This window comes from Haliotis cracherodii, unplaced genomic scaffold, assembly GCF_022045235.1.
Source record: "Haliotis cracherodii isolate W230 unplaced genomic scaffold, xgHalCrac1.p SCAF_16, whole genome shotgun sequence".
NCBI lineage: Eukaryota > Metazoa > Mollusca > Gastropoda > Lepetellida > Haliotidae > Haliotis > Haliotis cracherodii.
Window position 1 is genome coordinate 32,115,268 of NW_027266271.1, and position 16,013 is coordinate 32,131,280.

At 40.3% G+C, this 16,013-nt stretch overlaps 1 protein-coding gene across 1 annotated transcript in view; it reads left to right on the forward strand.

Annotated features, from left to right (window-relative positions):
* LOC139464082 (triple functional domain protein-like) overlaps positions 1-16,013 on the forward strand; it is a 145,757-nt gene that overhangs the window by 30,617 nt on the left and 99,127 nt on the right. The window contains exons 11-13 of the mRNA XM_071245636.1: positions 2,147-2,248; positions 2,466-2,588; positions 12,898-13,089. Coding sequence (XP_071101737.1) covers positions 2,147-2,248; positions 2,466-2,588; positions 12,898-13,089 — 417 coding nt within the window. The remainder of the gene's footprint in view (positions 1-2,146; positions 2,249-2,465; positions 2,589-12,897; positions 13,090-16,013) is intronic.

A 16,013-nucleotide genomic window follows, 5' to 3' on the forward strand; every position in this document is an offset into this window, starting at 1 on the left:
TGGAGACTGTACATTCATATGTCCTTATTAGGAGTTAAGATAAACGTCACGTGCTGTATGTGGTGAATGCAGTTAGTCGACAACAATGAAAAACAAAACTGATTTCATCTGTTAAAACAAAACCATCATCACATGATAACATAAAACTTTCTTATGTCTGCAGTAGAGATGTCAATGTGTCAGCAGTACAGCTGCTCACTGACAGGATACAGGTGATGTTCACTAAGGGGAGATAATTATGTCTTCAGAATTTTCAAATTGTCTCCCCTTTGTCCATTGAGATTACACTTGAGTCTGCATGTTTGATTACTGTGGAACCCTGTCAATGTGTCAGGTCGGGTTTCTTGTGTCCTGATAAACAAATCATTACTTGGGGTTACATATGTTGGAAACTTTGAATAAATTATTAAATCTTTGGGTTAAAATCATTATGTAAAAAAATACTGAAAAGTTACATTTGAATTGGTGCAATATTTTGTATTGTTATTTTTACCGTATTTGACGTAATAAGCCCCCATGCGCTCTCAAAATTAGAAAAAGGGTGCTCTCATAGAATATTGTTTTGGTAAGAAAAAATAACAGAGTTGAAAGATTGTTAATATTGTGATTTATGCTGACAGCCAAATATGATACTAAAGAAAAGTCTGTGTGTATTATACATGACAGATATATTTTCCAGAATTTAAATGCCCATTCTTAATGGTGCATATAACACATGAGTGCGTATTATGCACAAATAAATAAGTCTTGTGTACACTGGTCATTAGGAAGGGGTGCTAATTGGGATTGTTCACTAGCCAATACATTAGCAAATATCGCAGTGGGCGCTTATTAGAGTGGGGCGCTTATTATGTCGAATACGGTATTACATCATATGTTTCATTATGTTAAATGTTACCTTTACATTAGTGCAATATTTAGTATTTTAGAAGAATAATTATTCTTAAATTGCACTCATACAAATGTAACTTTTCATTTTTATTTTCACATATTGATGTTATACTTAAAAATAAGTAAAATAAGTTTCTGTATGTTCACCAATCAATCAATCAATCAATCAATCAATCAATCAATCAATCAATCAATTTCAGTACTTTTAGGCCTCATGCCTTTGTGTACGAACATTACTGTACAGGCGGAAGTACAGTTAACCGTACATTTCTTTCTGAACCGTGAAGATCCAGGGTAGAATAGGTCTTCGGCAACCCATGCTTGCCTTAAAAGGTGACTGTGCTTGTAATAAGAGGCAACTAACGGGATCGGGTGGTCAGGCTCGCTGACTTGGTTGATGTATGTCATCGTATCTCAATTGTGTCTATCGATGCTCATGATATCAATCACTGGATTGTCTGGTCCAGACTCGATTATTAACAGACTGCCGTCATATAGCTGGAATATTGCTGAGTCTGGCGTTAAACAACAAACAAACAAATAAACAAACATGGTGCATAGTACAAATATTTACTAGTAAATTTGTAATAATCTTGGCGATGACATCCAAATGGATGGATAAAGATAACAGTGAGTGTTATTGTATAGTTGTCTGAACTGTACATATGCTGGACACACTAAAAGGAAATTGAATTAAGTTTCAATGTAGTTTAGATCACAAAGTTCAAATTAGTAAAATTTCTAGGTATATTGAACTAGCGCCACATTAAATTTCCAAATCATGACAACATGAACGAAAATAATTGAGCATTTTTCGAATTTGCTTTGTGTCCTAAAGTTCAAAAGGTTTTCACAGTCTATAGAAAACTTTAAATTTCAGGACATAGTAAATCATTATGGCAAATTTGTTGGAATTTGTCCTTTAAACATTGTTGAAACATATTTAGAAAGTACATTTTTGTTACCATGCATTTGAATGCACGGACAATTTGTTAACTTTGTAACCCAATTTACCTGACCTTGTTCATCATACTAGCACATCATATCATAACATTTTGGGGGGTAAATGACCCTGGGGCATTTTCAAAATATTTGACCAATACATTCCATATCTTGTTATGGCATATACACGCATGGAGCATCTACCACACTCACCGGACACTGCAATGTTTGAGGCAGACATATATTAATGCTTTTCATGAATTAGCCTTGTGATCAGGGGATTGTTGTCTGACATGTGTGACCGTGTGTGCAGGTACTTGCCCACCAGCGCCACCTGGAGCAGATCTGGCACGCCAAGAAGGTGAAGCTGCACCAGCGTCTCGGGCTGCGTCTCTTTCAGCAGGACGTCAAACAGGTCAGTCTGTCCTCTACTTGAATACACAACACTCTCAGTGCTAATGTCTCAGTATCAGGTCATACTTGAACAAATAAATATGATTCTATGTAAGTATTGACTTTAATTGTTTTGCAGTTATCATGAGTCAAAAAACCTGCTTGCAGATTGGCCTTAATTGTGTCAATTCATCAAATTCTGACTTCACTCAACACCACCTGATGCTCTCTGTTCTCAGGTTATTGACTGGCTTGACAACCATGGGGACATTTTTCTGGCCAAAAATACATCAATCGGAAAGTCATTACAACGGGCAAAAGCATTACAGAAAAGTCATGAACATTTTGAATCTGTGGCACAGGTAAGATTACTTTTTCATCTTCCGAGATATTTTGTGTTGGGATCATGTTGTTTGCCAGAACTAGTATGTGGACACCGGGCGTGTGTAAAGAGCAGTGTAGGTGTCATGGTCAGGATGGTCAGGATGGTATGGTATTAGGTGTCTCATGGTTTTGACGACACCCTGGGCACCTGTTCTTTATGAACTTGCAGGGCACCATGTAATCTGTGATGGGAAATCCTACACTTTTGACATAGATTTACTGTGAATTTAGCAGTAAGATTGCTAAGTGGAACGAGTCCCATTTGTTAAAGTGTTTGTTTCCTCATTCCTTAGGTGTGGCGATACCACACTGACCTCGTTTGTGGTATTATTCTTTTGAAACTGGATAGGAACATGTGACTGACATGATGAATGATGAACAGCCAGTAATCCACCATTTAAACATGCTCTTGTGACTTGCTTGATAAAGGTGTTCTTCACCCAATCATCACCTCAGTTGTAATAGACAAGTTGTAATCCATAGAACCTGGCCTTGTTCATCACACTATCTTCTAAATGTCCATCAAAGAAAGGTTACATTGATCAGATAAAACTACAAGCTTCAGTCGGGGTCACGTTGCTCTGGAGAGGACGGCTCAGCACGTTCAGATTGTCTCCCCTTTGACGATGATCCTGAGTGTGGCCTCCTTTCATTGACAGTTTCAGTTTTATGTTTCACCTCACTCAGCAATATTCCAGCCATATGACGACCAGACAATCCAGTGATTGACATCATAAGCATCGATCCTCGCAATTGGGACACGATGACATGCATCAACCGAGTCAGCGAGCCTGACAACCCGATCCCATTAGTCACCTTTTTCAGCAAGCATGGGTTCCTGATGGCTTGATCTACCCCGGATCCCTCTAAATGACTTCATACATGGTGCAGCTTATTTGTGTTCGTTTTTGTTTCAATTTCCAACAATCTGTTCATCCTACCTTCAGTGTCAAGGTCATCATCATCATAATGTTTCATGGTTTATAGAAATTAGAAAAGAAGTATTTGTCTCATTCGAAGTTGGTATTCATTTAGCTGCACTTCAGAGGAGGGACAGGGTTAGGGGCCATTGTCTGTTGACTTTGGGCAATGTGGCTGACTAATAATGAATATAGCGAAGCTTAAATACATGCCAACAAATAGAAACATGCTAATTGAAACTTTGTGTATGCAATATTACCTGAGATATGTGGGGGGACTCTACAAAGTTTAAAGTTTGCAAACATAGAATATGACTATGTTAATAGTGTGGAGGATATTATGGTAAGCCGCTGAAATATTACTTACACTTTTGTGGGAAAAGAAAAATAATATTTTTGGTGTGGGCAGGAGGGCAAAACTTTGGATTTGGAGTGAACAATATGGACGGCATATGTTCTGCGCTTTTATGGTGCTTATGGGAAATGTTATAAAAGGAAGTCCAAAACACGGAAATTACCGAAATGCCACGAATGATTGAAAGGCACGGTTGGCGGTAATTAGGCATTTTGTCTTTCAGCAAAATTTAAGGTTGAAGAAGGGGCAGGGTTAAGGGCCATTGTCTGTTGACTTGTGGGAAGATTGTTGAGGAAGGGAAATTCGCACTCAGACAACAATGGGGATGCAGGGAAAGCAATGCATCAGTGAAATAATACATACAGCATTTATCACCCTGGTGTATCAGCCCATGACAGTCGATTGCTGTGGAATATATTTCTTAGGGAGGTCATATCTTCATTAAAGCCCTGGGAGATTATTTTGACATATTGATATGTTATGTCAAGAGTCATGCTCATGTGTTCTCACTTAACTCAAGAAGAACTCAAGAAGGATGTACAGTAGATGAGCGACCCTTGGTACATGGCTTCCTCAGATTGGGAAAGGTCATAGGTTTTATTAGGTCAGTGTCACGGTGAGGGAGGGGCGGTGGGGTAGCCTAGTGGTTAAAGTGTTTGCTCATCATTCCAAGGATCCGGGTTCGATTCCCCACATGGGTACAATGTGTGAAGCCCATTTCTGGTGTCCTCTGACGTGATATTGCTGGAATATAACTAAAAGCAGCGTAAAACCTCACTCACTCACTCACTCACTCACTCACAGTGAAGGTCACTCATAGAGTTTACTATTTTCACCTACATGCTTTTTTCTTCACACATTGTAAAAGTCTTATTGTTATAAGTTGGTTAGATCGTTTCAAGACCTGTATGACAACCTATGCCAGGTCACAGTGACTTACTTTCAATGAGAAGCATATGCCATGTCATTCCACCCAGGGACATTGTATTTGGATTATATGATGGGTGTTTTTGAAATACTTGCAACTGGTATTGAAGGCCAAATTCACTTCAAGGTCATCGTTCTACAATACATTCACTTCACAATAGCTCAAGAAGTTAAAGGGTTAAAACAGGTCTTCAGCAGCCCATGCTTGCCGTAACAGGCGACCATGCTTGTCATAAGAGGCAACTAACGGAATCGGGTGGTCAGACTCGCTGACTTGGTTGATGTTTGTCATCGTATCCCAATTGTGTGGATCAGTGCTCATGATGTCAATCACTGGATTGTCTGGTCCAGACTCGATTATTTACAGACAGCTGTCTTTTGGCAGGAATATTGTTATGTGCAGCTTTAAACAACAAACAAACAAGCAAACTGAATAATGATAACAAACATTGCCAATTCCAACAACATCATGAGCATGTGTATATGAATCACCATAAAAGAGTGATGACAATAGGTGGTAGTGACAAGGTTAGCACATCCTGCCACATCGGTGGTACTAGTAACAAACACGTGCAAAGGCAAGTCAACTTTTCACCTGAAACAACACAGGAACATATCTCAAAATAGGGAATTGCGTCGGACAGCATTTTTGTGACTGAAGAATCTTTATGCATAGATCTAAACATTAAACAAATGAGGCAGTTTCACAGGTCTCCTGTAAGTTTAGCTCAGGTGGGTAAATCTGTTAAGGGGATCCAAATCACCACTTTACCTGAAGCTTTATGTTAAAATTGTTGGACAAGATGATATATGACTGAGAGGAGCTTATGCACACTAGATGACCCCTGACGTCACATGGCCAGGGTGTATTTGGCAGCACTGTTTCTCAAGTTATGTTGCAGGGCATTGGGATGTGTTTGATAAGTTGGGGGTAGTCTATGTTAAAGGTAGGCCAACTCCCTTGTCTTGATTTGGCCAAATTGTCCTGAACCTATGAAGATTTAGATGTAAATATATCTATGGTCTCCATGTTTAGTGACAAATGTCACATGGGTCAAGGAATGGAATTTTTCCCAGGGATTGTTGTGTGGGATACAAAGTTAAAACAGCAAATGTTTTGACTGATTTGATATTCAAGCAAATCCTTTTGAGTTTTTTGAGAATCTGCATGGTATTCTGTCAAATACTATCTGTTGAGACAAAGAAAGTCCTTCCTTGATTGTATTAAGGAGTTGGTGGTACGTCTGCCAGGCCAAAGGTTGATAGTCCTGATGCATGGTTTTGGCAGGGGCAACAATTACTAACTGTTCATAAAGGGTGTCACGATAAATTGAAATATCGATATATTGCTCTTGGTAGCACTTTAAGTCAATAAATCAATTGTTAAATCAGTTTCCGATCAATAGTATCGATTTCAGTTAGGAATATCGATAGTTTTGATTGTATTTACCATATTAATAAAATACATACAATGCTGTTTTTCATTTGATCATGAGAGGTAGTAATTTACACATGGTAATGTGGAAGTTTCTTTTTCTTAAATTATTAGGGTATAAAACCTCAAATCAGTCATATCTCAAACTTTACTTTTTATTTGTTGTTATGGTTATCACATTCAAAGGAAACTTTAGTTCCAAGGTTTGATTCAACTCTAAAATCCATCTAAAATGATACACTGAAAACTATCAATATGTATCGCAATAGCTGCTTGCAATATCAATAGTTATCACAAAAAGTTCTTTCAATATGAATAGCTATCGCAATAGTGATTTCCAGACCAATAGTCACCCCCTACTGTTCATGTATGGCAGCCAGATTGGGCTGGAACAGAAACAACCCCTCTGTCTGTCTGTCTGTCTGTCTGTCTGTCTGTAAGTTCTAGAAAGGATGTAAACATGAATGGACTGCTTCCACATTCCTGGGGAAGCCCCTGGGAATTCCCAAGCACAAATAAGTACAGAGCTGATGTTGATGATCATGTGGACACTTTGATCTTGTACATCTTACTACACGGTGTGAGAAAATATCACTGTGAGCTATCACGACAGTCAACAGTCTCGGAAAGTACTGCAGCACCTAGTCATCCCATCTGTTTCATCACTTCTAAATCATAGGCCATTTCAGTATTGATGAAGAACTCATCATCTGGTACTGTAACGGTACAGTGAATAGTGTTGTGTCCTGATACGAGACCCGCCATACAATACATGGATTTACAAGCCCTGTATCACGTTACATACAATACATTGATTTACAAGCCCTGTATCACAATACATATGATACATTGATTTACAAGCCCTGTATCACGATATATACAATACATTGATTTACAAGCCCTGTATCACGATACATACAATACATTGATTTACAAGCCCTGTATCACGTTACATACAATACATTGATTTACAAGCCCTGTATCACAATACATAGGATACATTGATTTACAAGCCCTGTATCACGATACATAGGATACATTGATTCACAAGCCCTGTTTCACGATACATGATACATTGATTTACAAGCCCTGTATCACGATACATAGGATACATTGATTTACAAGCCCTGTATCACGATACATTGATTTACAAGCCCTGTATCACGATACATATGATACATTGAGTTACAAGCCCTGTATCACGATACATATGATACATTGATTTACAAGCCCTGTATCACGATACATATGATACATTGATTTACAAGCCCTGTAACACGATACATACAATACATTGATTTTCAAGCCCTCCACACGATACATACAATACATTGATTTACAAGCCCTGTATCACGATACATAGGATACATTGATTTACAAGCCCTGTATCACGATACATATGATACATTGATTCACAAGCCCTGTATCACGATACATAGGATACATTGATTTACAAGCCCTGTATCACGATACATACAATACATTGATTCACAAGCCTTGTATCACGATACATACAATACATTGATTTACAAGCCCTGTATCACGATACATAGGATACATTGATTCACAAGCCTTGTATCACCATACATACAATACATTGATTCACAAGCCCTGTATCACGATACATAGGATACATTGATTCACAAGCCCTGTATCACGATACATACAATACATTGTTTTACAAGCCCTGCATCACGATATATACAATACATTGATTTACAAGCCCTGTAACACGATACATAGGATACATTGATTTACAAGCCCTGTATCACGATACATGCAATACATTGATTTACAAGCCCTGTAACACGATACATACAATACATTGATTTACAAGCCCTGTATCACGATACATACAATACATTGATTTACAAGCCCTGTATCACGATATATATGATACATTGATTTACAAGCCCTGTATCACGATACATATGATACATTGATTTACAAGCCCTGTATCACGATACATACAATACATTGATTTACAAGCCCTGTATCACGATACATATGATACATTGATTTACAAGCCCTGTATCACGATACATACAATACATTGATTTACAAGCCCTGTATCACGATACATAGGATACATTGATTTACAAGCCCTGTATCACGATACATAGGATACATTGATTTACAAGCCCTGTATCACGATACATATGATACATTGATTTACAAGCCCTGTATCACGATACATACAATACATTGATTTACAAGCCCTGTATCACGATACATAGGATACATTGATTTACAAGCCCTGTATCACGATACATATGATACATTGATTTACAAGCCCTGTTTCACGATACATATGATACATTGCATTACATGTTATAGTGGTCTGAAAACATGAATAATCACAGAAACATGTTCGACAACCAGATTCTCTCGTATTTTCCCCCTGGTTATAAATAGCATCACATTCCCTCTAGCCTATATGTTTCTACCCTACAATATCCCATCTGCAATCTCTAGCCTATATGTTTGTGCCCTACAATATCCCATCTGCAACCTCTAGCCTATATGTTTGTGCCCTACAATATCCCATCTGCAACCTCTAGCCTATATGTTTGTGCCCTACGATATCCCATCTGCAACCTCTAGCCTATATGTTTCTACCCTACAATATCCCATCTGCAATCTCTAGCCTATATGTTTGTTGCCCTACAATATCCCATCTGCAACCTCTAGCCTATATGTTTCTGCCCTACAATATCCCATCTGCAATCTCTCAATTTTTTAGGACAAATGATTCAGGGTTGTGGTTCACCTACTAAAAGTAAGAATATCTGCTTATGAAATAAAAGTTCTGTATTGAGAAATGAATTGCACCCATAGTATCGGGTTACATATCGTGAGGTATTCTTTGACAGATTTGAAAATCTCCCTTGTTGCTATAGTTACTGAACCCATGTCATGGCTGAACCTGTTTTGTGACTGAACCAGTGTTATGTCTGAACCAGTGTCATGACTGAACCAGTGTTGTGACTGAACCAGTGCCGTGACTGAACCATTGTCAGGACTGGACCATTTTTGTAACTGAAATAGTGCCATGACTGAACCAGTGCAATGTCTGAACCATTGTCGTGACTGAACCAGTGTGATGACTGAACCAGTGCAATGTCTGAACCATTGTCATGGCTGAACCGTTGTCATGACTGAACCAGTATTGTGACTGAACCAGTGCAATGTCTGAACCATTGTCATGGCTGAACCAGTGTCAGGACTGAACCAGTGCAATGTCTGAACCAGTGTTGTGTCTGAACCAGTGTGATGACTGAACCAGTGCAATGTCTGAACCATTGTCATGACTGAACCAGTGTTGTGACTGAACCAGTGTGATGACTGAACCAGTGTGATGACTGAACCAGTGTGATGACTGAACCATGGTGATGACTGAACCAGTGTGATGACTGAACCATGGTGATGACTGAACCAGTGTGATGACTGAACCAGTGTTGTGACTGAACCATTGTTGTGACTGTACCATTGTCATTACTGAACCCGTGTCGTGACTGAATTAGTGCCATGTCCTAACCATCGTCATTTCTGAACCAGAAACGTGTCTGAACCAATGTCAGGACTGAACCATTGTCATGACTGAACCAGTGCAGCGAATGAACCAGTGTTGTAACTGAACCAGTACCGTGTCTGAACCAGTGTCAGGACTGAACCAGTGCCGTGTTTGAACCATTGTCATGACTGAACCAGTGTGATGACTGAACCAGTGCAATGTCTGAACCATTGTCATGACTGAACCATTGTCATGACTGAACCAGTGTTGAGACTGAACCAGTGTGATGACTGAACCAGTGTTGTGACTGAACCAGTGCAATGTCTGAACCATTGTCATGACTGAACCAGCGTGATGACTGAACCAGTGCAATGTCTGAACCAGTGTCATGACTGAACCAGTGTTGTGACTGAACCAGTGTGATGTCTGAACCAGCGTAATGACTGAACCAGTGTGATAACTGAACCAGTGTAATGACTGAACCAGTGTTGTGACTGAACCAGTGTGATGACTGAACCAGTGTTGTGACTGAACCAGTGTGATGACTGAACCAGTGTGATGACTGAACCAGTGTGATGACTGAACCAGTGTTGTGACTGAACCAGTGCCAGGACTGGACCATTTTTGTAACTGAAGCAGTGACATGACTGAACCAGTGCAATGTCTGAACCATTGTCGTGACTGAACCAGTGTGATGACTGAACCAGTGCCGTGACTGAACCATTGTCATGACTGAACCAGTATTGTGACTGAACCAGTGCAATGTCTGAACCATTGTCATGACTGAACCAGCATGATGACTGAACCAGTGCAATGTCTGAACCAGTGTCATGACTGAACCAGTGTTGTGACTGAACCAGTGTGATGTCTGAACCAGCGTAATGACTGAACCAGTGTGATAACTGAACCAGTGTAATGACTGAACCAGTGTTGTGACTGAACCAGTGTGATGACTGAACCAGTGTTGTGACTGAACCAGTGTGATGACTGAACCAGTGTGATGACTGAACCAGTGTGATGACTGAACCAGTGTTGTGACTGAACCAGTGCCAGGACTGGACCATTTTTGTAACTGAAGCAGTGACATGACTGAACCAGTGCAATGTCTGAACCATTGTCGTGACTGAACCAGTGTGATGACTGAACCAGTGCCGTGACTGAACCATTGTCATGACTGAACCAGTATTGTGACTGAACCAGTGCAATGTCTGAACCATTGTCATCACTGAACCAGTGTTGTGTCTGAACCAGTGTCAGGACTGAACCAGTGCAATGTCTGAACCAGTGTTGTGACTGAACCAGTGTTGTGACTGAACCAGTGTGATGACTGAACCAGTGTTGTGACTGAACCAGTGCCATGTCCTAACCATCGTCATTTCTGCACCAGAACCGTGTCTGAACCAATGTCAGGACTGAACCATTGTCAGGACTGAACCATTGTCATGACTGAACCAGTGCTGCGAATGAACCAGTGTTGTGACTGAACCAGTACCGTGTCTGAACCAGTGTCAGGACTGAACCAGTACCGTGTCTGAACCAGTGTCATGACTGAACCAGTGCCGTGTTTGAACCATTTTCATGACTGAACCAGTGTCAGGACTGAACCAGTGCCGTGTTTGAACCATTGTCATGACTGAACCAGTGTCAGGACTGAACCAGTGCCGTGTTTGAACCATTGTCATGACTGAACCAGTGCTGTGTTTGAACCAGTGTCAGGACTGAACCAGTGCCGTGTTTGAACCATTTTCATGACTGAACCAGTGTCAGGACTGAACCAGTGCCGTGTTTGAACCATTGTCATGACTGAACCAGTGTCAGGACTGTACCAGTGCCGTGTTTGAACCATTGTCATGACTGAACCAGTGCTGTGTTTGAACCATTGTCAGGACTGAACCAGTGCAATGTCTGAACCATCGTCATGTTTGTGTCCCCATGTCAGTGGTGGACAGAGCCAGGAATGAGCTGCTCGTGCTGTATGAGAGTGCTTCAAGCCAGTCAGGCTTACTGCCACCACAGGGAAGAAGTCAGAATTAACAGATTTCATAACAAGATTGCTGTAAATGATTGTTGACATGAACTTATCACAGATTTAAACTTGAAAGTCAATATTGTCAAAGTGTGATTTATGTTGTTTTAATCCTCCAGTAATACAGTTAGTTTATCTGATGCAATGTGTTACAAATATTTTATGTTATTTGTGAAAAAGAGGTTGTGCTCTTTTCTTTTTCATCTGTAAACTAAATTACATTGAAAAACCAAAATAGTTGCTTTAACTGTCTCAAAATCACATTCCATGAGAATTGTGAATAGAATGTCCTGTGGCCCTTCCCTGTTAATGAGCCCTCCAAGGACCTGAAGTGTAGGAGCACCCTACTGTTGTGAAATCTCCACATCCACATTGTAATGCAATTAAGATGTCTATCTCTGGGGGCCTACATCACTGGGCTCAACTCAAGAAACTTCTTCCACAAATCTCAACAAAAAAGTATTATGCTTTCCTGATATTTGATCTCTTTTAAACAAATGAGAGAAAAAATTGAATTAACTATTGGTGTGAACTCCGTAATTTGAGTCTGGTGCTTGACCTGGGAGGACCTGATAGTGGAGATAATTGCAGGAGACAAGTGCTGGGAGTGTGATAAGGGGGGAAACTGGAACCCGAGCCGAGAGCCGGGACACCAGGCTCTCCTTGATGGCTCCACTCCAGCAAGTGCCACTGTATACAAACAAACTTTCTTGTGCTGCTTTTTCATAGACTTAGTTATAAGTGCATACATGTTGTGAAAGATGTGTGTAAAGTAGCTTGTAGTTGTGGAACAGTGTGTTGTTGACAGTGTCTGGGGACACTGCCGTGTGATGCTCCTGTGTGGAGTGGAGTTCACAGACGAGCCATCAGTTCCACGGGACAGTTGTAGAACAATGTCTGGGGCCTGTGAAGTATGACTCCTTGTTGTTATAAACGGATGTGACGTGGGTTCAGCAATGAATTTCGATTTTGTTGTATCTATTTTTCACTTTCAAAAACTAAAGGGCTGGACATGATTCTAAGGTGCACCAATTCTGTAAAATGCTTTCAGGACAATTTAAGATGTGAGAACTAGCTGACACTGTACTACTTCATGTGCCTGTATTGCAGAATACTGTGACCAACGCGGAGAAGTTGTTGGCCGCCGCGGACGAGCTGGCCCAGACGGGGGAGTGTGACCCGAAGGAGATCTATAGTGAAGCCCAGGAGTTGGAGGAACGCATGCACAACTTTGTGTCGGCCTTGGAGCAGCGCCGAGCTATCCTGGACATGACCGTGTCCTTCTACACACACGTGCACGAGGTGAGACATGACACGTGTTGTTTCTGTAGTAGTTCACTGTGGACAGCTGTTCAGTGTAAGTGTGGTTGCCATGTAGTCCTGTGGTGGGATTCGAACCAGGACCCTCTGTTCAGATGCCTCATCCGATGACCAGAGAGGTTAGCCCCGCCAACCTGCTGCATAAACATGACAGAAGAGTTGTGAGTGAGTTGGGTTTAATGCCGCCTTTAATATTAATCCAGTTATATCAAGGCGTTACAGCTTAATGTGGGAGGAAAGGCCGAAGTGATGCAGGTTTAAGATGTTTTCCACTTCGGTGAAAGCCACGAGCACGGGTATGGTGCTGACAACCCTAGAACCATAATTGGGGCGAACCGGGATTCGAACCCACAATCAGAAGAGTAGAAGATGTAATACAATAATAATCATTCCTACGTTGGTCCTCTGAGTTGAAGTGTGTGTGTGTGTGTGTGTGTGTGTGTGTGTGTCTGTCTGTCTGTCTGTCTGTCTGTCTGTCTGTCTGTCTGTCTGTCTGTCTGTCTGTCTGTGTCTGTGTGTGTCTGTGTCTGTGTCTGTGTGTGTCTGTGTGTTGGGGGTGGGCAGTCTTAAGGTGTCAGTGGTGAGGATTGTCTCATTCAGGGTGTCTTTTGTGGCTTTGTTTTCATCTTCTATGGTTCTACTCCAGCTGCTCTGTAACCATAGTCAAGCAACGCCATGTGCTGTTGTAGAGTGTTCTTACAGTGAATGCACAATCTCGGTATGAAACAGTTTCCAGCATACTTGTGTAGATTGTGAGGAACTTGCAGTTGATTACATTTAGGAGCTGTCAATATTGTAGAGAGCAAGTGCTATAACAGGCATATCAGAATTGTCAGTATAGTAAAGAGCAAGTGCTATAACAGGCATATCAGAATTGTCAGTATAGTAGAGAGCAAGTGCTATAACAGCCATATCAGAATTGTCAGTATAGTAGAGAGCAAGTGCTATAACAGGCATATCAGAATTGTCAGTATAGGAGAGAGCAAGTGCTATAACAGGCATATCAGAATTGTCAGTATAGTAGAGAGCAAGTGCTATAACAGCCATATCAGAATTGTCAGTATAGTAGAGAGCAAGTGCTATAACAGGCATATCAGAATTGTCAGTATAGTAAAGAGCAAGTGCTATAACAGGCATATCAGAATTGTCAGTATAGTAGAGAGCAAGTGCTATAACAGGCATATCAGAATTGTCAGTATAGTAGAGAGCAAGTGCTATAACAGCCATATCAGAATTGTCAGTATAGTAGAGAGCAAGTGCTATAACAGGCATATCAGAATTGTCAGTATAGTAGAGAGCAAGTGCTATAACAGCCATATCAGAATTGTCAGTATAGTAGAGAGCAAGTGCTATAACAGGCATATCAGAATTGTCAGTATAGTAGAGAGCAAGTGCTATAACAGGCATATCAGAATTGTCAGTATAGTAAAGAGCAAGTGCTATAACAGGCATATCAGAATTGTCAGTATAGTAGAGAGCAAGTGCTATAACAGCCATATCAGAATTGTCAGTATAGTAGAGAGCAAGTGCTATAACAGGCATATCAGAATTGTCAGTATAGTAAAGAGCAAGTGCTATAACAGGCATATCAGAATTGTCAGTATAGTAGAGAGCAAGTGCTATAACAGCCATATCAGAATTGTCAGTATAGTAGAGAGCAAGTGCTATAACAGGCATATCAGAATTGTCAGTATAGTAGAGAGCAAGTGCTATAACAGGCATATCAGAATTGTCAGTATAGTAAAGAGCAAGTGCTATAACAGCCATATCAGAATTGTCAGTATAGTAGAGAGCAAGTGCTATAACAGCCATATCAGAATTGTCAGTATAGTAGAGAGCAAGTGCTATAACAGGCATATCAGAATTGTCAGTATAGTAGAGAGCAAGTGCTATAACAGCCATATCAGAATTGTCAGTATAGTAGAGAGCAAGTGCTATAACAGGCATATCAGAATTGTCAGTATAGTAGAGAGCAAGTGCTATAACAGCCATATCAGAATTGTCAGTATAGTAGAGAGCAAGTGCTATAACAGCCATATCAGAATTGTCAGTATAGTAGAGAGCAAGTGCTATAACAGGCATATCAGAATTGTCAGTATAGTAGAGAGCAAGTGCTATAACAGGCATATCAGAATTGTCAGTATAGTAGAGAGCAAGTGCTATAACAGCCATATCAGAATTGTCAGTATAGTAGAGAGCAAGTGCTATAACAGCCATATCAGAATTGTCAGTATAGTAGAGAGCAAGTGCTATAACAGCCATATCAGAATTGTCAGTATAGTAGAGAGCAAGTGCTATAACAGGCATATCAGAATTGTCAGTATAGTAGAGAGCAAGTGCTATAACAGGCATATCAGAATTGTCAGTATAGTAAAGAGCAAGTGCTATAACAGCCATATCAGAATTGTCAGTATAGTAGAGAGCAAGTGCTATAACAGCCATATCAGAATTGTCAGTATAGTAGAGAGCAAGTGCTATAACAGGCATATCAGAATTGTCAGTATAGTAGAGAGCAAGTGCTATAACAGCCATATCAGAATTGTCAGTATAGTAGAGAGCAAGTGCTATAACAGGCATATCAGAATTGTCAGTATAGTAGAGAGCAAGTGCTATAACAGCCATATCAGAATTGTCAGTATAGTAGAGAGCAAGTGCTATAACAGGCATATCAGAATTGTCAGTATAGTAGAGAGCAAGTGCTATAACAGCCATATCAGAATTGTCAGTATAGTAGAGAGCAAGTGCTATAACAGGCATATCAGAATTGTCAGTATAGTAGAGAGCAAGTGCTATAACAGGCATATCAGAATTGTCAGTATAGTAGAGAGCAAGTGCTATAACAGGCATATCAGAATTGTCAGTATAGTAGAGAGCAAGTGCTATAACAGCCATATCAGAATTGTCAG